Source organism: Psammomys obesus, unplaced genomic scaffold (genome assembly GCF_907164565.1).
Source record: "Psammomys obesus unplaced genomic scaffold, mPsaObe1.curated_primary_1811, whole genome shotgun sequence".
Lineage (NCBI taxonomy): Eukaryota > Metazoa > Chordata > Mammalia > Rodentia > Muridae > Psammomys > Psammomys obesus.
In genome coordinates, this window is record NW_026592510.1 from 12,993,367 (window position 1) to 13,014,931 (window position 21,565).

The 21,565-nt window shown below is 46.7% G+C and overlaps 1 protein-coding gene across 1 annotated transcript in view; it reads left to right on the plus strand.

Moving 5' to 3' along the window:
• Window positions 1–350: 350 nt before the first annotated feature.
• Tjp2 (tight junction protein 2) overlaps window positions 351–21,565 on the plus strand; it is a gene marked incomplete in the record, with an annotated part of 55,131 nt that continues 33,916 nt past the window's right edge. Inside the window, 2 exon segments of the mRNA XM_055613792.1 lie at window positions 351–493; window positions 21,438–21,491. Of these exon segments, the coding sequence (XP_055469767.1) occupies window positions 434–493; window positions 21,438–21,491 (114 nt within the window).

A 21,565-nucleotide genomic window follows, 5' to 3' on the forward strand; every position in this document is an offset into this window, starting at 1 on the left:
TCCTCCCGGGCGCGCGCTCGGCCGGACCCGCCGGCTCCTAAGCGCGCGGCGGAGCGAACCATCCGGCCAGCGGGGCGGGGGTGCGGGCGGGACGCGCGAGCTCGGGGGCCTCCCGCCGCCCCGGGTCGTCCTCCGGCGGCCAGGAACCGGAGCGCGGGACGCTGGTCGCCGCGGGGCCTCGGGAGTGGCGCCCGAGAGCACGCGTCCCCCCCGCCCCCGGCGGCGGGGGTGGTAGCGGCCGCCGGAGTCTCCCCGGCCGGGCGGCCGGCGTGGGCGCAGCTAGGCGCGGGGCGGGCCGGCTGCGCCGCGGGAGGAGGGACAAAGGGGAGGCTCCCCTAGGTGGCGGACGGGGCGCCGCCGCCGCCGCCGCCGCTGCTGCAGCTTGTGTAGTTCGGGGCCGCGGCGAGCAGGACGTGCGGGAGGCGCGCGCGAGATGCCGGTGCGGGGAGACCGCGGGTTCCCACCGCGGCGGGAGCTGTCGGGCTGGCTGCGCGTAAGTTTTGCCCCCGGGCCGGGGCGGCCAGCGGCTCCCCACCGTCCCCCCGGGCTCGGTCTCTTCGGGTTGTGGTTAAGCAGGGGTCCTTAGCGCGGGGAGGACTGCTGGGACGACGCTGGTGGCTCGCGGCCTCTCCGAAGTCACTTGGCTTTCAGATGAGATCGCAAGTGAGGGGAAAGCGTGGAGCCCAGCGCCCCGTCGGCTCCCAAGACTTTCTGTGCCTGGGGTCGCCGGCTGGACGCTTGTGTGTGTGCAGAGGTTCTAGCCGTGTACTGAGAGGGACGGAGAACTCGTTGGTATCCAGACCCTCACTCTCCTTTCCAGTCAGCTGCCCCCGCGGTACAGCTTATTTTGCAGGAGGGAATAGAGACGGGCTTTTGGAAGAAGCCCCAGAGAGGAGTGATGAATGGTTTGGATTCTGGTAGTATCTTACCTGTCATCAGTGCCTTTTATTTTATATCTCCATTTGTTAAGTTTCCGCTTTTTACACGGTAGTTTATTTTAAGGTATAAATAATCAGGGGGTTCGACCTCAGGCCTGTTCACATTCTTGAAATGTGAAGAACTCGGGAGGGAACCTGCCAGGACTCAGTAATGGAATACAGCCACCCCCCACTCCCCCCTTCTATTTTCCTTTTTAGTTCTCAGGCTGAGTTGCTTCTCCGGCGACTGTCTGACCTGTGTAATAATGGTTGTGGCTTCCCTGAGGTTCCCAGTGAGGAGTCATCCCCTCCCAGAAACTGCCCTGCTCTGCTCACTCCCTGCCTCCACTGTGGAATCCCAGCACACCTCCACAGCTTCCTAGGTGGTCTGTGCTGGCTGTGCCCACAAGCCCTTATAGAAATCAGGCCCATCCTGATTTCTGCCCAGGAGAGCGGGCTGTCAGGGTCACCCGGGAAGAAGGCAGTTTTAGCTGAGAAGGTAGTAGGAAGTAATTGCATTTGTTCTAAAGTGCCATTTACTGTCCTGCTTAGGATAAGGGTGTATTAGCTAATTCAGTAAATTTTCTTGAGTAATGCCGCTTCGGGGTGGGGAATGCAATGATAAGTAAAAGTCCTGTGTTTCATCCAATGTTTTGTAAGGAAATGTGCAAGGAATAAATGGCACCAACAGTGCCGTTTAGAAGTATGGCAGGGTGCTGTTCTTGGGGAGATGAGATAAGGGGAGGGGGCTTTAGCCAAGGTAACAGTGGCTTTTCAGGCCTTCTCCCCAAACAGAGCTTCTTGTAAAGATTTATAAAAGGATTTTTCTTTTTGAAAATCTGGTACAGTCATGTGTGTGTGTGTGTGTGTGTGTGTGTGTGTGTGTGTGAGAGAGAGAGAGAGAGAGAGACAGAGACAGAGACAGAGACAGACAGAGAGAGAGAGAGAGAGAGATTGTTTTTGTGGGTATGTAGTTCTGGGATTGAACAGAGGGCCACAAGCATATTTTTGAGCTGTCACCCCAGCTGCAGCTTTTCAGTACCACTGAGCTAGCATTTAATGAGCACCTACTTAGTGCTAGTCAGGTTGAGAAGATACAGACTTGACCAAGACTGCTTTTTTTTTTTTTTTTTGCTTGCAGGGGTCTAGTAACACCAGCATGAACACCAGAATGGTGGCCTGCTGTAGACAGATCTGGCTTTAAATGATTCCTGGCACTAGGAGAGGGCGTGTGTGACACAGATGCACTCTGCTATTCAGAAATGCAACAAAGGGTGGGATTGTCTTCTCTGCATCCCTTTGGGGATTCTTTCGGGGGACAAGCATGTGGGCACACACTTCCTGATGTCAGCCGAGATGGAGGACGGCTGGGAAGGAATCTACCTCACAGTGTGCTCACTGGGTGTTGTTAGGGTCACAGTGGTCATTGGTCCCAGCATTTTAGTGTGAAGGATTTGGGGTTGATAAGGGAGGTGAGGTCTAGAAGTATAGGTAGGAAGTGCCAGATAGTTGAAAAATGAAAAATCTGAGACATGGAAGGGGTTGTACAACTAACTCCCTTTGGAAGGCCTTAGATGCCAACTACAGAGCTTTGGCAAGGTGGATCACAGGAACTCCTAATGTACTGATTAATAGTTTGGGTCTCCTAACAGACCTGTGAGCTGCTCTCATAGTAAACACTCTACTCGTCTCCCTTCCCAATGAATGGTACCATTTCTGAGGTTTGCTTAGAAGTAAGACCAGATTCATCAGTGTATCTGGGGAATTCATTTGCAGTGACTTCTGCCTAAATTTACTTAACCCTTGATCTAGTTCCTTGTACACTGACGACAGATCACAGCTAACTGGCTACCTCCAGTGTGAGTGGTGAGTGCTTTTTGAATACCTCTGAGTGCTTGGGAAAGATTCCTCCCACTAATTTTCTTTTCACAAAATTTTTGATCCTTGGGAGTTTATCTTTTTAAGGAGACAGATTGAAACTAGGTGGGGTCACTTTAGTCCACCTTTAGCTCTTGTTCAATAGTAGTTGTTTCAAAAGGACATTTCGGTTTGCTTGGGCATTGAGGTGTGGGTGCCGTGGGGCAGCTGTGGGATTGGGAAGGACCAATGACCACCCAACCTTTCAGTGCCTCCCAAGATATTAGCCATCAGGGAATTCCTTGCCTAGTCCCTAAAACAAATCCCATTAAGCAGCCTGGCCATATTAAAGATTTATCTCAATTGAGAGCTGTGTCCCAATAAAACGCCTCATTCGTTAGATCCGCAGCAACCATCAGGGATGCAAAAGCTTCTGCTCCAAGTGACCTGTGCCCAGCAGCCTTGATGTTGAGAGGTAAAGATGATTTCTGGCAGGGTGCTATCCTGGTTTTCCCAGTCTTGGGTGGAGGGAAGCAAATGAGCATGTTAGCCAGTCCATTTGGGAGTCTCTGGATCCTAAGTTCAAGAGTCAGGGCCCAACCCAACACCAGCTTGGTGAGTTTAGCACATCAGAGTTCACATGCACTTGGTTTAAGAGTAGAAAACCATTTAATGGCCTCTGAACCAGCACAGGAAATTTTGTGATGATCCCTCCCTTCCTCCCTCCCTCTCTCCCTCCCTCCCTCCCTCCCTCCCTTCATTCATTCATTCATTCATTCATTCATTCATTCATTCATTCATTCATTTTTAGTAGCAGTCCTCCATACACCTGCAACATTTGTGAAGGTCCAAGGAGGTGTTAGCTTTAATAAGCTTTAAAAGGAACTCTGTCCAATATCTGTTATTGTAATGACTGGTGCTAATTTGAGATGGTACCCAGGAAAGCAGTCAGGTAGCCTTGTGGTGTTTTGTGTCCTGAGAGCTGTGAGTTGGAATTCTGCTCTTCCCCCCACCCCACCCCCCACTTGATTTAGACATGTGCTTCGTAGAGTTTGGCAATTAATTTCCGGAGCACCAGGAGGTCAGCTTGCATTTGGGCAGTGGTGTTGCTGGCCCGAAGCTCCGTTTTTCAGTTCTTACACTTTAATATCATGTGAGGAATAAACAGCAAAGCCAGCCACCAGTTCCATATATGTCAAGATTGGCTAGCTTAGGGTGAAGCAAAAACAATTGCTAGCTAAAACTGCATTTGTATTGAGATCAATTGTGACCTTTTCACGGTAGGTAGTAGCAGATTGTAAGAACTGAGTGTGAGGGCTGCTTTTGCTATCTGAGAGGTGGGCAGAACTGTGTAAAACACATGTGACTTAGTTCTGGAGAACTCTAAGTGTAGTTCCACCACACCCTTGGGAGCCGCACATGCAGAATCTTCCTGGGAGCCTGGAATTGTTGAACAGCATGGATTCTGTCTTGAGCATGCTCTGCAATTCTTTTGTTTGTGTTTGCCCACCGTGTGTCTCTGAGGCTCTTCTAACATCAGGCCTGACTCTCTTCCTTTCTCTGCTTTCTACAAGTAGGTGTTGCATGGCCAAATGTTGGATGGCAAATGCTGTTCATTCTTTTGTGATAAAGTGGAGTGAGAAGGAGGAGGTCCTTTGGCTCTTCTGGGGAATATCGCTTTGTTTTCAAGTGGGGCCTGAAGAATGCAGACCACCAAGCAGCTTGCCACATAACGGTTTTTAACTTCTCAGAGTCTTTCAAAAATGTGTTGAATGGAGGAATTTTTATTTTTAGTTAATGAATTTATTTTTAGGTAATGAAATGGGGGTGGAACCCATTTCTATACTTCTGGTGCATATACTGAGCTGTAAAAAAAGACTCAAACAGGAATGTGGCAGGAACTAAAAAGCTCGAGGTAGAAAACAAGCTTTGACTAAAAAGAACAGTTGAGATACATGTTGACGTGAATAAAGATGAAGAGGAGACACTGACTCACGGGTCTTCTCTCCTGAGCCTGTGATGCCGTTTGCCCTACAGCTTTTGCCTAGTGACTTGTATTTAGTCATTTCACATCAGCATGCATATTTGTTGAGTACACCTGCCAAATGGTTAAAGTTAGGTCTTTAATACAATGCAGGCCGGCATCATTCCACGGTGGGATATATTGTGATACGCTCATTTGAGCGTCAGACTAATGTTTAGCCTAACTAGACTTTCATGGGTGTGGCTTCTGTTTACGTTTCTCTTCCTCCTGTTCTGTATGAAGGAGCAGTAAATATAGTAATGGTGAAAATGTGGTGAAATTCGTCTGTGAACGAATGCCTCCCATCCCATTTGTTGTTTCAGGGAGCTGGGGGTGGAACCCTGGGCCGGAAATATGCTAAGTACCTGCTGGGCCAGGTACTTATTAAAACTAAGATTATTTTATTATCACGCCTGCATGTATATGGTGCCACCCTTGGACGCCAGAAGGGGGTGTCACGGGTGATGGGGAGCTGAGAAGTAAGTCCTTGGAACCAAACCTTGGTCTTCTGCAAAGACAACCAGTGAGCTTAACTGCAGAGACACCTGTCTGGACCAGGTTTGTGGTTTTTGTTGGTTGTAACAGGTTTTTTTAAAAAAATATTTTCTTTATTATTTATACAGTGTTCTGCCTGCCTGTGTGCCTGCATGCCAGAAGAGGCCATCAAATCCCACTACAGATGGTTATGAGCCACCGTGTGGTTGCTGGGAACTGAACTCAGGACCTTTGGAAGAACAGCCAGTGTTCTTAACCTCAGAGCCATTTCTCCAGCCCTGGTTGTAACAGGTTTTAGACTATACTAGTTACTGATGACTAAAGTCCAGTTACATTTTTGCCAGTATAGTAGAGAAAGCTTTGATAGTGTTACAGAAACTGTAGTCCTTTGAGTTGACGGTGCACAAGGTGTTGTGTGACAAACATTTTTCCTGGGTAGACAAAACACACTGTCTACTCACCCCAGATTGGGAACCCATTGACAGCCGGACGTTTAGTGGTATGGATACCACCAAAGTCCAGCTTGCTGAACAAGTGAGTTTCATTGGGGTAACTTACAGGGTGAGGATTTACCTATAGGAGCTGAAATGACTCCAAGACAACTGTATCACTGACGCTCACCCCAGTAGGGATGACAGCGCACAGAAGCTGGGAACCTGGAGCACAGTGGACAGTCTGCAGGCAGCTCAGCGGCCTGAAGCACCCTTGCCGCTACCGCAGTTGCTCTAAATGTCTTCCAAGCAGCGCTTCTTGCCCGAGAGTCTTCTTTGCAGCTGGGCTCGGCTTACTGTGGCAGGCCTAAGTGAATCTGGTCAGTTTCGGTGAGTTCTTGAAGCTCTTGTTTACCTCCCTGCCTAAGGAGCATTCCTGCTGGATGGAATATTTTTTTTTCATCTCTCAGGAGACTGTTGCAAAACAGGGAGATAACGCTTTCTAGGTTGGTCCTTCTAGGGCCTGGAGCTTCCAGGGCCTTTGTTCTTAGGGGGAAGGAAAAATAAATTTGTCAGGCGGCCTCAGCTTGCTTTAATGTCCGACTGCAGTAATTTGTTTACACAAGCTGAGAGGCAATCCTGAGTACTGAGGGAAGCTTCGGCTCTAGTTCAGCCTCTTCTTTTTGCCTTACAAGGACAGCAACCGCACCTGCGAACCTGGGTGGGTGGAGCTTCAGCCTGGAAGAGTCATTCAGGTATCCTCTCCCCATCCCCCCCAGAAAGTTACCCGCCACTCAGAAGTCTCTGGAGAATCCAGCTGAGCAGAATGACGAGATCATTCAAGGGAGTTTCTTAGCAAAACTAAAGGACTTCCCGGTGAGCTCAGTTCCGAAGGAGCAGGCTTCCTCAGCCCTCTTCAGTGTGGAGTCAGCTGCTCCTCTGTTGGGGATTGGCTGGTGTGCACCTGCCCCTGTTTACTCCAGCCCTCATCACCTCCGATACAGACCGTCAGTCACTTCCCATTTAGCTGTGAGCCCTGCCCTTGTGTGAGTCAGAGTGGCAGGCCCAAGGGCTTTCGGGGCAGGGCATCAGTCATAGTCACTATGAACTTCCAAGGCATGAGCTGGTATGAATCAGACTAGTGGAGAATTTAGGAGAGAGAATTCCTTGTATTTAGGTAGTGAGTGGATGATAGTTTGTGAGCAACAAGGTCTTATGAAAAAAAAAAAAAATTGTAGAATTAGTTGTAGAATTGTGCCTGGAGGAACTTCAGATTACTTGCTGAAAAGCTGTGTGCGCGCGCGCGCGCGCGCGCGTGCGTGCATGCGTGCGTGTGTGTGTGTGTGTGTGTGTGAATTTACGGTCTTATTTTTTTCTTTTAAAAAGAGATCCATTGGATTTTTTTCAGAAAGACATTTTAAAAAGTATATTGTTTAAAGGCAAACTTCCCAGAGGGCTTGGTAGTTGCTTAACTCCCAGGCAATGGAAAGCTCTGTTATTAAGTTGCAGCTTGAATAATGTACTAGCACAGAGCCACAAGATTCTTTTCTCTCCTCAAGCCAGTAGCATCTACCTTCTCCTCTGTTTTCCTGATTCTATTTCAATTTTTTTCCCTGAAATTAATTTCTGCTTTATATGTATGGGGGGGTTGCCTTCTTGTATGTCTATGTATTATATGTTCGTGTCTGGGACTCTCTGAAGAGGCCAGAAGAGAATGCTACATCCCTTGGAACTGGAGTTAGAGACTTCCTAATGAGACAGGGTCTCTGTATGTAGTTCTGGCTGTATCCTGGAGCTCACTGTGTAGACCAGACTGGCTTCAAATTCACAGAGATCCTCCTGACTCCAGTTCTGGGGTGCTGGGATTAGAAGTGTGTAGTGCCATGCCCAGTGTACAGACAAAGACAAGTGTTAAAAGGAAAAGTATCAGCTCAGGACCCCCAGGACCAAGTTCTTAGTACAAAGGAGATTTCTTTGCCCCAGAGGGACAAAGGGGTAGGGATTAGGGACAAAGACGAGATATAGATGGAGGATGAGTGAGGAAGGGAGAGGGAGAAAAGGGGCAGGGAAAGGGTGTTTGTCTCAGAATGGACACAGGCGTAATACGTAGGCACATAGTGGTTTATAAAGGTAAAAGGGGAAACCCGGTGTTAGGATGAGGTGTTTAATTTTAGTTGGGCATGTTAATTAGGTGAGCCAAAGGGGGCTTCAATTGCTTTGATTACCCGGCTTCAATACTTTGGTAGCTCCACCTTGGCAGTCAGCCTTAGGAGGAGGAAATAAAGGCCAACTAAAGGAATAGACGTTGGGGGCTAGCCATAGGAACATAGGAATGTAATCTTAACAGTTTTTAGTGAGGCAGAGGGCATGGGAAGAAGAGCAGAGCATGCCAGAGCCTTGCTCTCCTTTGCTCACCACACTCAAGCTGACCAGAGCCCTTTCAGTTATGAGCTGCCATGTGGGTGCTGGAAAATTTGAGGCCAGGTTCTCTGTAACAGCAGCAAGTGCTCCTAGCCACTGAGCAGTCTTTTCAGCCCTATTATATAAAAAAAGAGCTTGATTTATTTTTAATGTGTATGTGTGCACACACACGTGTATGTGGGTGCCTCTGGAGCCCGGAAGAGGATGTCAGATTGCCAGGAGCTGAGTAACAGGCCAGTGTGACGCACCTGGTAGGAGTGCTGGGAACTGAACTCCGCTCCTCTGGATGAACAGGAAGCACTCTTAAACACCGAGCCAGCCTTCTCTAGCCCCAAGATTTCGTCTTAATTTTAATTATGTGTGTGTGTGCTGGGGTATATGCACACGAATTAGGTACCCATGTGAGGCCAGGGACGTTAGATCTGCCTGGAGCGGGAATTACAGGCAGCTGAGAGCTGCCTGCAGTGCGTTCTGAACTTGGGTTCTCTACTCAAGCAGTCCGCATACCTTCCTGCCGAGCCACCTCTCCAGCCGCCCCACTGCAGTCTTCCTGAAGGGCTTCTTGAGAATCCGACTTGATTCTTTCCTCCACCCTTTCCAGGCGAAGCTGCGTGCAGGGAGCCTCCCACACCCTTGTCTTCTGGCCTCCACTTTTCCTCAGAGTGAACTTTTGCCGGGAGGGAAGGGGCTGCAGACGGCAGCTGGGAATCTTTTCTGGTCTGCTTCCAGCCAGGCCAGAGACCAGACTCCTGCTTGAGGCTTGGGAGCAGGACTTCCTCAATCACCGACTCCGAAAGTGCTGCTCGCTGTAGCTTCTGCCTCAAGTCAAGCAGGTCTGAGTGCTCTAGGATGGCCCTGGGGAAGCACTTCCCCAGCCCCAGGCTGCTCTGGTTTGTGTCTGGGTTGAGTTTTAAGAGGAGAGAGAGATTTGTGGCCTCTTAGACACTCCCTGAAATATCCCAGGTACGGAACTGAAAACTTTTGTTTCTTTACCTCCTGATGTTACAATTGTTACCAGGGCAAGCCGGCAGCTAGAGGCTCGTGGAAAGTGAGAGGCCCCTAGGTGGTCCGGAGTTGCACATGGCCTAGCTCAGGATTTATTTTCTTTACTTTTTGGGCTGCTGGGGAAAAGCCCAGGGCCCTTGTTCCTGTTAGGCAAGTGCTTTACCTCCAAGCTAAGGGAAGGTTCTTGCTTTGTTTTCTGAGGCAGTTTTCCTGTGTAGCCCTGTCCTGGAACTCTGTAGAACATAGATCTTCCTGCTTCTGCCTCTCAAGTGCAGGGGTTAAAGGCGTGCACCACCACTAAATGAAGATTTTAATCTAAGGTCTGGGAAGAATGTTAGTTGGATACCCTGCTGAAATGCCCAGTTTGGTATTGGGTTGGAAAGGGGAAGAAAAGATGATGTCAGCTTTCTTAAGAACTGGAGTTTAAAAGAGTGTGTCTGGAATGTTTCCATACAGAAAGATTTTCCCAAAGAAACAGAAGAATCCAGGAAAGATATGCCTTCTATGGTCTGCATAGTCATCCTACAGACATTTTCTTCTTGTGCTGTTTATGGTGTTTGTTGAAGTATAATTTATATACAGATTTATGTTTAAATTTCAGAGGAAGGGTTTTATGATTTTTTTTTATGTTTTTATTTGGTGTTTTGTTGCTAAAATTGAGCCTTTTAAATGGTGAAATATATTAAACTTAATATTTTTAAATATGCAAATCAGTTAGTACTTGTTCTGTATTGTGCCGTGTGGACACAGGATTCCATTAAGTCATTTATTTGGATAGAAAGATGGACATTTTCTGTCACCATGGAACTGGCCCCACCAAGGGAATCTTGCTTGATTCTCTTCTCTGTGGGCAGGTTTTGGTGACCTGAAGAAGGCTTTTACAAACCAAGTCAGTATTTGTGTCTTACTTCTTTCCAAAGACTCTCTATGACAACCATCTGTGTTGTTGTGTGAAACTCATCTTTTGTTGCTCAGTAACATTCTATGTCTGTGCACACTCAGCATCATTCCATGTGTTTGCACACTCAGCATGATCCCATATGTGTGCACACTTAACATCATTCCATTATATTTATATTCATATTCAACATCATCCATGTGAATGCACATTCAATATTTTATTCTTTTGTTGGACTTGAAAAATATTTGCTATTATAAATTAAAGCTGTTTTGAAAATTATATTGGCCATATATACATATTTCTCTTGTGTGAATCCCGAGTATTAGAAGTCTTGTGTTGTGAATTAGGGATGATTAAGTGTCAGCCAGTAACTCTGACCATGAATTTTGTCTTGCTACTTCTTTCCTTGATCTCAAGCAGTTTACTGTTTTATTGTGTCCAATCTTTGCCTCTAGCTGTAAACCAGGCATTGTATGTATATCCTGTGAGTCAGGGTTTAGTCAGGAAAATTTGTCCTTCTGATGATTTCTGGGAGAGAGAGACTTAATGCAGAATATTGGGTGTCCCCCCAAAACTAAAGTCCCATTACCAGATTTGTGTCCCAGGCTTCAGGAAGGTGCTGTTGTCGCTAAGATGAAGGCTCCCAAGAACTGTCACCGCCTCAGATTTGGCAGCTCTGAGGCTGGTAAGGGGCAGGAGGTGGGAAATCAGCATGCTGCTACTGTTGCAGGAAAGAGGAATGCTGGACCACTTCTGCTGTCCTTCATGCTTTCAAATTGTCCACATGTGCGCCTCTTGCCAGCTGAGGTTCCTCAGCCAGGGATTTGGAGGTGTTTAGCTTCTGGTAAAATGGCTCTGTGCCAGAAGGGCCTGGCTGCCTCTTCGATTGCTATGAGGTACTCAGTCAGTGGGAGTGGCTGTCATCTCTTATTTCCATCATCATTTTGGAGGAGCACTAGACTTCCTGTTCGTGTGCTCCCAAGTCTGTCCTTTGACTTTACAGTCACCTGATACAGTCCAGGTGATCTGTAGCAGCGACCTTCTTCATAAGGCATCCTGCCTTTGGAAGGGGCTACATTCTGTGATTGAGCTCTGCTCCCTGCCTCCCCTCACATTATGTTGCTCGCCTAGGCTGGTCTCAGGATCAGTATTGGGACTCCAGGCATGTGCCACACTTCCTGCGCTGGATACTTTTCTATAGGAGGAATAAGCCTGAGAAGTTAGAACTGGAAGGCTTGAGGCTGTTGCTCAGGTGTGGAGGCCCTGGGTTCATCCTCAGAATTGAAAAAGGAAAGAAAACCAGATAGTTGTGGTGTCAAGTCTGTAGTACTGGCACTTGGGAAAGCTACGGCGGGAAAATTGAGACCTTGAGGTTAATCTGGGCTGCCTAACAATTCCAGGCTATTGAATGAAACCAAAGATATAATTGATTTTCAGGTTTACAGGTTAATGAAGAAGTAGAAGATGGCTTCTCAATTCTATTAACTTAAGTCTTTGATGAATAACTTATCAGTCCCAGTGAGTACATTGTCTTTGAAGCCCTTTTCATTTGCTGGTATCAGCACAAGGTAGTATATAAATGTGACTTATTATAATGGGCTACACCCATCTTTAACTTCTTTTGGTTTTTGTCAGATGAACTGGAGGGAGATGACATATTTATCCCAGCTTGTGCTTCAGATCTCATGACAGAATAGTCTTATCAAAAACTTTGCCAGTAGTGACCTCAGTCATTTGAACTTGTTTTACAAAATGTAGGTTTTATAAAATGTAAGCTTTAAAGTCTTTAGTCCCTTTGACAATGTTCTCTTTCACTCTTGGAGAAAAGAAAACCTGACACATTTATTTTTTTCCCCCTAACTTTGGAATATTGGTGAAGTTTTCTCCTTCATTCAGATTATCTTCTCTACCACTCTAGCCTTCTGTACCCTTACTCTCTATTCATTCAAGGTTTGCTGGAGACAGTGGCCATGTGATTCACCGAATAACTTTTGATGCTTTTGTCCACAGTACTGCTTCTTCGAGAAACTGGAAGTTATGCCTGAAGAATAGACATCTAAGTGCAGTGAGACTCACAGGACATCAAACTTTGCTCCAGCCCTGGGGTTAGCTGGAGCTGGGTATTTGCAGAGCTTGTGTGGATTTGAAAGTGCCAGAACTATATTGACAGAATCCCATATTTATTCTCTCTCTCTCTCTCTCTCTCTCTCTCGCTCTCTCTCTCTCTGCCCCGTCTCCAGACTTTGAGTCAGCCAGAGCTCACAATGGATGTCCAAACAGTTTACAGTGCCTGAAACAATGAACAAAGGGTCTCAGTGTGTGGAGACTAGAAAATGGAGCTGGAGGGAGCCTTCGGGTAGTGACCTAATTCACTCCCCTCTGCACCCCTCCCCATTTGGCAGATTAAAACATGTTTATTTTATTTATTTTTGCTGGGGATGAGGCCCAAGGCTTCATGCATGGACTCTACTGGTGTGCTACCTCTTTAGCTCCCCCTCCCCCATTCTGTGTATGTATGTGTGTGTTGACCTAGATATCTATAAATATTTAGGCTTAGTATTACAACTTGAAGAGGGATTTGCCCTGATGCTTTATGTTTTTTTGTGTAATACAGTATTTATTTTTATCCTATTTATTTTTAAATCAAGTCAAATTCTGGGGTCGACTGGTATTCACTGGACAAAAGTCAGGAACTTAAGGAAGGTGGCTAAGATTCTCTCCCCTTCAGTTCTTGCAACTTGCTTTCTTTTGGGAACTAGGCATCTAGTTCAAAGATAAACGTCTCACTGGGCTTTTCTACTGGAAACATGTGGCCAAACAGAATTGGGTTAAAAATAAATTTAGCTTTGGCATTGCCAAGTTTCTAAGTGTTGTTTATGGTTGACTTGTCCAGAAGACATAGCAGGTCATGCTTGTGCTCCACCCCCTCAGCATAGAGGACTCACTGTCATCTGTGGAGCACGGGGAAGACTCGCTGGCCTCTGGATGGGAGAGAGCACAAGAACATCCATCCAGCATGGGTTCAGATTCAGCCCTGGGACTGGAAAGATGGCCGGAGAGATGGATGGCTCATTAACTAAGAGCACTGACTGTGTGTGGGAGTCTCCCAGCTCTGAGTCACCATGGCACTGTCACCTGCAATGTGTCTGGAGTATGATTTGAAGAATAAATGTCAGGGCTGGTCTAATTGGATCATGTCCCAGCAATGAACTGTCCTAAGAAAACAGCAGTAGCATATCCTTCCTGACGGTTCCCAGTGATTTATGGATTGACTTGTAATAGCCTGGGAACCTGTCCTCCCCGACTGTCCCTCAGTCTCGAGTGTTCCCACCTGGCTAGTATTCACAGTATAAACCACGGAAGCCCCTTGCTTGGTGAGACGTTGATTTTTAACTAGCTTTCAGATGGTAGATAACAAAATGTTCTCAAAAGCATAAATGTAAGTGTCTCTTGAGATGTGTGTATATAATCGGAAGATCAGAGAGTTGCTAAAAGTATATTTTCTTGTGTATATGTTTGTGCCCGAGTACATGTTTATGTATAAACATGTGTCCAAGAGTCTGTGGAAGTCAGAAGAGGGCATTGGATCCCCTGGAACTGAAGATACAGGTGGTTGTGACTGTGAGCTGCTATGTTGATATTGGGAACTGAACCCAGATGGCAGGCAGCTCACAACCGTCTGTAACTCCAGTTTCAGGGGATTGGCACTTTCACACAGACATCCATGCAGGCAAATCACCAATGCACATTAAAAAATAATTTTTAAAATATTAAAAATAAATTGACAGATGAATGCATCTGTTCATGGCATACAACTTGATCCATTCTCCCCCTAGAACCACCCTTCTCCCCACTTCTTAAGTGGCACCTTGCTGAAGGCTCAGTGACTATTTGAACTTACATCTCTGGAGTGACAAATCTAAAGTGCTCCTGAGTGAAGCTTGCAGATAGCTCCAGGTCCGTGTCCTGGTTTCCTCGGATGCTGTGGTGATCACTAGGGACAGGTTCTTTTCAGCTCAGCTTCCAAGCCTTGGCCGGAAGGCTGTATAAGATGTCTCATCAGATAGGTGGCAGACAGGGTGAGGTGCTGTTCGTGCTTGGTGCGCGCTCTCACACTGCATTTGGTTTCATGTTTTTGCTGGTGAAGCTGGCGCAGGAGGTCTCGGGCTTAGTAATGGTAGGCTGCACATTAGACCCCACTGAATTCTCCCAGACAGTTGGGAAGGAGAAGTTACGGCTTTTATAGGCTAGGAAACCGAGGCCCAGAAATCGTAAACACTTACCTGATATGTGTTACAGAGGAAGGAATATGAGCCCAGATCCATTTGAAACCTGCAGGTTATCTTGATTCCACCAACCTCTAGGTCTCTCCCTCAGGCTGGAAGGAAGTGGGGGAGAAGCTCTGCATTCACATGAAGCTTCAGCCCAGGGTGCCTGTGAATGCAGCCTGTCAATGGTAAACATATGGAATATAGGATCCCAACCCACACCCCATCTCAGTGTCTCAGGAGGGCCTCAAACTTACTTTGTAGCCCAGGATGACAGACACAGGGCACACACCCACATTTATGTGGTACTGGAATGGAACCTAGGCACATAATCTACCAACTGAGCATGTCCCCAGCCCACGTCAGGAGATCTATTTTGATTTACTGTTACTGTTTTTGGTAACTCAGTTGTGCAGTATTCAGGTATGCACTTTGTAAATGATAGTGCTGTGTCTCAGTGTCAAAAAGTTGCATATTCCTTGTTGTTTTCTATGAGTGTAAGTGTTACTCCTGAATGAATACAGGAGTGTTTTTATTTATTTATTTATTTTGGTTTTTCAAGACAGGGTTTCTCTGGGTAGCCTTGGCTGCCCTGAACTTACCTTCAAGGCTGGCCTTGAACTCACAGAGATCTGCCAGTCTCTGTCTCCCTGACTGGGATTATAGGTGTGTGGCACTGTGCCCTGCACAGGAGTAATTTTTACCATGAGGGAATCGTGTAAAAATGATACACCAATATTTCTTTGTTTTTTGAGACAGGATCTCTTTGTGCAACCCTGGCTGTCCTGGAACCAGGAGAACCTTGAATTAAGAGATTGACCTGCCTCTGCCTCCTGAGTTGCTGGAATTCAAAGCATGTGCCACTACTACCTGGCTGATATATCAATAATTTTTTAAAGATTTATTTATTTTATGTATATGAATGCTCTATCTTCATATACACCTCCATGCCAGAAGAGGGCATTAAAGATCTCATTTTAGATGGTGGTGAGGCACCATGCAGTTGCTGGGAATTGAACTCAGGACCTTTGGAAGAGGAGCCAGTCCTCTTAACCACTGAGCCATTTCTCCAGCCCTGTACATCAGTGTTTTTAAGACCTGTTTTCTTTCAGAGGCCCCATTACTCTGTGAGGCCCCAGAGACTCACAGATGAGTAAGACCCAGCCTAGAGGAGGTCGATTACATGGGCTTTTAGCTAAAACCACACCTTTATTCTAGAAGCACTGTGAGCCCAATGTGCTTTCTTCAAGTCTTCATGGCTTCTGGTAGAAATAACTATCCTCCGTCAACCCAGCTTGAAAACTATTATTGATGTCAAGTTAGCCTGTGACTACAAAATGTGGGTTGGGAAAAAGAAAAACTAACTGACCATGGGCTTGGAAACTTGTGTGCCGAGGATCACAATTCTGTAGGTTTTGCTGGGGTCAGAGTCCAGCTCTTAAAACAGCAGATGCCTCCTCCAGACACTGCTGTTTTAAAACAGAACTGTTTTCTTCTTATCTAGTGGAAAGCATGTGTATTGTGGGATGTTTGTTTGTTTGTGTGAGACAGGGTCTCTCTAGGAAGCCCTGGCTGGCCTATACCTCACTGTATAGACCAGGCTAGCTTCAAACTCATAGAGATCTATGTCTCTGCCTCCTGAGTGCTGGGACTAAAGGCATGTGCTGCCGCACCTGGCTATAGTGGCAGTTTTGATCGGGAATAAGTATTAGTGAATTTTGGAGCCAGACTGTTTTGGTGATGGAGCAGATATGGAGTATGAGTCTGGCCTAGGGTGCGAGGAAGGAGAGAAGGAGGTAGGAAGCCTTTCCTCAGTTGAAGGTGTTTTTATTTCTTCCTGGTTCTCTCTCTGTATGGTCGTCTTCCAGAGTTGATGGGTTAATTGTGTTTGCTTGGGCAACTCAAGGTTGTTGGGCTACTTAACATGTCGCTTCTCAGCTCTAAGCCACGCTCAGACGAGTAGTGGCTATAAAGTGGCGGTTGCATTCTTCGCCTACCACAATAATAGTGATAAAGTTTTTAAATTTTCTTTTAATTTGCTTTTTTTCCTTTTCTTTTTAAAATATATCTTTATTTGTTTATTATGTATACAGTGTTCTGTCTGCATGCACACCTGCATGCCAGAGGAGGGCACTAGGTCTCATGGGTGGGTGTGAGCCACCATGTGGTTGCTGGGAATTGAACTCAGGACCTTTAGAAGAACAGCCAGTGTTATTAGCCTCTGAGCCATCTCTCCAGCCCCTAAAAAAAATTTTAAGACCAATTTTTTTTTTTTTTTACTTCTTTGTGCCCATTGCATTTCCTCCACATCCCGTCGTGCCTTGGCCAACCCATGTGTAGTTACTGTCCCTGACAGTAGTTAATGATCTATTTGGAGGATTATCTAAAGCAAGATTTTTTATCTCACCCAGCCTTGCAGTATGTGTTTAGAAGCTGTGAACAGTTTAGATTTCAGTTTAAGGGCAAAATAACCCCAAACTTACACTGTTACCCAAACCAAGTGAGTCCACCTAATTTTTGTGGATTATCTACCCACTGAGAATTAAACAAATACATAAACAAAACCATTGACAACAGGATTATCACTTAACGGCTTGTTGAAGGTGGAAGTGGGAAGGGAGGCAGCTGGAGATTGGGAGGCAGGGGGAGGGCCCTGTGGGCCTCTTGTTGGTGGCGCTGTGTCTTGGCGAGGGATAACCTGTATGTCCATTGACTGCCCCCTTAATGAGTCATGCCTGGGTGTCTACCAGGAGCTGCCAGACCACAGCCTGCCACGTATCTTTCTTCTGTTTTCTGTCCACTTAGTAAGAAACGTTCTCGTGTTTTTGGTTGGCTAAATTATATTTATCTTAATTTTTGCCAACGTGTATGCTTGCCTGTGTGTGCCACAGGGTGCCCCTGAAGATCAGAGGGCAGTCTTAGGTATCAGTCTTCACCTTTCACCTTGCCTGAGGTACGGTCTCTTGTGATTGCTGCACACACCAAGTTCGCTGTCCCATGAGCCTCTGGGAGTTTTCTTGTCTCTGCCTCCTGCTTAGGAGTTCTGGGATTATGCACACACACTACCACATCTGGCCGTATGCGGGTTCTGTGGGTCCCAGCATAGCTCCTGAATTTCTGTGGCAAGTGCTTTAGCCATTGAGCCACTTCTACCTTCAGTGGTTAAAATTTAAACAGTCATGTTTGAAATGGTCATGTTTGTACCTGGAATTTACACTCTTGTGTGTTTGGTTTTCTGTGGTTTCAATTAAGTCTAGTGTCTGAAAGTGTGTGATGGGAAATTCAAGAAAGAAATAAGTTTTGATTAATCTTTTCAGGATACCGTTTTGATTATCATTGTATATTTTAAAAATAGTCCCATATGATTATTAGTAGTCGTAATCACTGTTTCCTTTATTTAGAAATCACAAGCCACGCATGGTCATGCATGCCTGTAATCCCAACACTCTGGGAGGCAGAGGCAGGTTTATTGCTGTGAGTTCGAGGCCAGCATCATCTATAAAGCAAGTCTAGAACAGCCAAGGCTACACAGAAAAACCCCGTTTCAAAAAACAAAAAAAAAAGAAGAAAGTACATTTTATTATGTACATGCTCTATGGGTGGGCAGCAAGAAACACTCTCTTTAGGATCTTGTGCTGTCTGAGGCCACAGGCATCTACCTGGAGTTTCGAATATATACCCTAAGGATGAGGAGGGTCAGCTGCCCCAGGGTTCTTCATGCCAGAGAAGCAGGGTGTCTACGGTTCAGCTGTGGACAAGGGTAAAGGGTAGAACTCAGGGCTCAGCGGCCGTGTGATGGGGTTTGCCATTCCACCTCTTTCTGATAGCCGGTGACCCTCTCCTGTATCCCAGCACTGTGTGTGACTGTCATAACAAGCCCTGATTCCTGAGTCTCACAGGCCATCACTGCAGCAGCCTGCCTGCCTGGGATGCACTTGTTGTTCATGTAGTTCTCACCGTAGCGCTGGTTCGTGTGGCTCATCTCTAGTGTGGCTGGACCCTGGAGGCCAGCTGTGACTGTGGGTATTTTCAGTCATAGTGTTGACCATAGAAGCTGGGCAGCCACTCTGCCCCTGGGAGTGCTTGATGACAGCCTGGAAGGAGGTTGGAGTTGACACCACAGATTGTGCAGATTGTACTTACTCCTTCGGCAGCTGGATGTCTCACTTCTGCTCTGCCATCTGGTGCTTGTATTCCGCTGAGCCTTCTTCAGCTCTGCAACACACGTCTGTTGCTGCTGCAGCAGGGAGAGAAGGTGCTTAATGCAGTGTGGCTTGGTAGCTCGTCTTGGGGCATCTGCAGACCATACTGGCCCTTCCAAGGCTCCACTGCAAACAGGGCAGATGAGATTTGCATCTACACCCCCGTGAGAATGGGTTACATCACCCCTTTATGAGGTTCCCACTCCTCCGGTCAGGGCCGCTCAGGAGATGCTCCAAGTATCCCATCTTGTTGGTTTTTCCTGGCCCGAGTCTTTCTTCCTAGTGACAAGTTTCATTGCCAAGGGATGGGTGTGAGAATCCGCAGTGATTAAAGTATGGGGCCTGGCTGGAGCTGAGGCCAAGCGGCCTCAGGGTAGGGTGGTTGCTGGGTTTCATTCTTTCCTGGTAGAGGAGTCAAAGATTCTGACCACTCCTGGCTGTCCTGTAATAAGCTTGTTATCCTGGGGCACATTTTGTGTTGATACGCATGGACTGTTGACTGTTAATTGTAACATCTCTTTCCTTTTTTCCTTTGCTATTTGTGAATATAACCTTGGTTCTTGTGAGAGCTTTTAGTATACCCATTAAAAGCCCATTTCAAAATTTCTTCTCAATTAGTTTTGAAATACTGTATTTGGTTAAGAACCAATTGGTTCTTTTAGTTTCAGTATTACTGTGCCCCCTAGTGGATTTTAATGTCAGTTACCAGGCAATGGTCTTTGCCAGGTATAAATGTGAATTCCACAAAAAGGAGAGGTTGGTGGGTGTCTTCTTAGGCCCTAAGGTGATGTGCTTATTCCGTCTCTGATTTTTTTTGTTGCCAGCCATTGGTGGACTGTTTGAGAGGAGTTTAATAAAATGTAACTTGGAATTGAAAGAAATGTCTGCAACATGTCTCATATTAATCTAAATCAGAGAAACCAGTGCAGAGAATGCCAGCAACTCCGCTTCTGTGGTAACACAGTACAAGATGCTAAGTTTATTTTATGTGTATGATTGTTTCATCCGTGTTACCTATGTGTGCCACGTGTGTCCCCTGTGCTGGAGGTCAAAAGAGGGCACCAGTGTTCCCCTGGACCTGGAGCCACCATGTGGCAGCAAGTGCTCTAATCCACCGAGCCATCTTGACAGCCTCATGCAAGATGCTGGAACATACAGTCTAGGAATGAGGCTATTTGAAGCTCCTGGAGTTTTTTTGTTTAAACATTCTCTCCTGTTTTCTGAAGCCATGGTCATTAGGAGTACCACCTGATGCTCAACCCCAGTGCCTTCAGCGCCTCTCACTCTGGGGCTGTCTGTGGAGGAGGCCCCACCCCACTGAGGCTTCAGGACAATGCTGGGCGTCCATTCACACGAGGTTAGAGAGGTCTGTGCCTTTCAATCCACGCGTCGCTAAACGGGGGTGGAGTGAGAAGATGTTCACTCTAGTATATATTTTTTGTAAAGATTTGTTTTACATGGCATGAGTATTTGGCTTGTGTGTACTTTATGTGTGCCTGGTGCCTCAGGAGGTCAGAAGAGAGTGTTGCACGCCCTGCAACTGGGGTTATAGATAGTTGTGAGCTGCTGGGAACTGACCTGAGTCTTCTGATATATTATAACAGTAAAGCATTAATAATCAGTTAAGGCCGCGTGGTGGTGGTGCACGCCTCTAATCCCAGCACTCAGGGAGGCAGAGGCAGGCAGAACTCTGTGAGTTTGAGGCCAGCCTTGTCTACAAAGCGAGTCTAAGACAGCCAAGGCTACCAGGGGAGGAAAAAAAAAGAAAAAGAAAAAAGAAACCACTTAAGTCATTAGTATGGTTAACACTGGCCCTTTAAAATTTTTAACTAATTAAAATTAAATGAAATTAGACATTCAGTTCTCTGATCACATGGCCCCATGAGGTTAGGAATGTCCATGTCGGACAATACAACTATGGAACATTCACAAGGCAGGAAAAGGCTGTTAAGCACCGAGGTCTCCAATGTTAACATGCTATGCAGGGGCTGGAGAGGACCTCCATCAGTCCAGGGCACTTCCGGCAGCTTCCAGCTCTTGGTGCTGCTGTCCACCATCTGTTCTCAGCGTTCCCGGGTGCCTTCTCCAGTAAGAAAGGTCTGTCTGCTGCAGGCACCGGCTCTGCTGCCCTAACCAGGCTCCCCGATAAAGGACGGAAGCGCAGGGTGTCTCTTTTCTGTATGAGCCATCCTCTGATGGTGCCACAGGTCTAGGAGGATCAGTTTACCTTGTGTGTGTCACTCGGGGCCCGCCCTGCTAAGCAGCACTTAGCCCAGCAGCTCTAATGGGTGGGTTTTGAACCTGCCTTTCCACAAAGCGGTTTATAATTTTCTTTATCTTAGTATCTATTATGGGGTGGTGGTTTGTGTGTGTTTGCTGTTTTTAAAGTGAAGCTGGAACTTAATGATAAGTGGTTCTGAGTCAGATTGCAATCCCACAGTAGACAGGGTTGTGTCTCTGTTGCCAAATTAGCACCTTCCTTTTGGGCTTATTAATGGCTTCTTTGTAATTACAAATAAGGGTGCTCTGTTTAAATTATGCCTTGCAGCTTAGTGTAGGAGAACTATGAACATAGAGGTCTTAAAGGTAATTATCTGCCGGTGTGTTATTAAAATGGGGTGCTTGTAGGTTTGGATTCAAATTGTCACCAGCCCCCAATTTGGGGGCCTCACTATGGACAATCATGGGACCCCTGGGTCCGAAGTCCAGTTACATTCCATGGTGGGCATGAAGTGTGAAAGAGACAGGCTGTGTGACCACACTGATATGGGTTCAGTCCCTTGTCACTTTTCACTTTTGTGACTGACACCAATTTTCTTTACTTTTGTGTATGTGTGTGTATCAGTGTCAGTGTGTTTATTTCTGGCATTGGGGTGTTTGGTGTTTACTCGGGTTGACTCTGTCCGTCTCCACACAGGGCCCAGGCATGGAGGAGCTGATATGGGAGCAGTACACCGTGACCCTGCAGAAGGTGAGTTCTGCACGGTCCGTGCAGCCTCCTCTTGGGCTTGGTGTTGTCACGCTTCATGGATCTAACTCACTCTC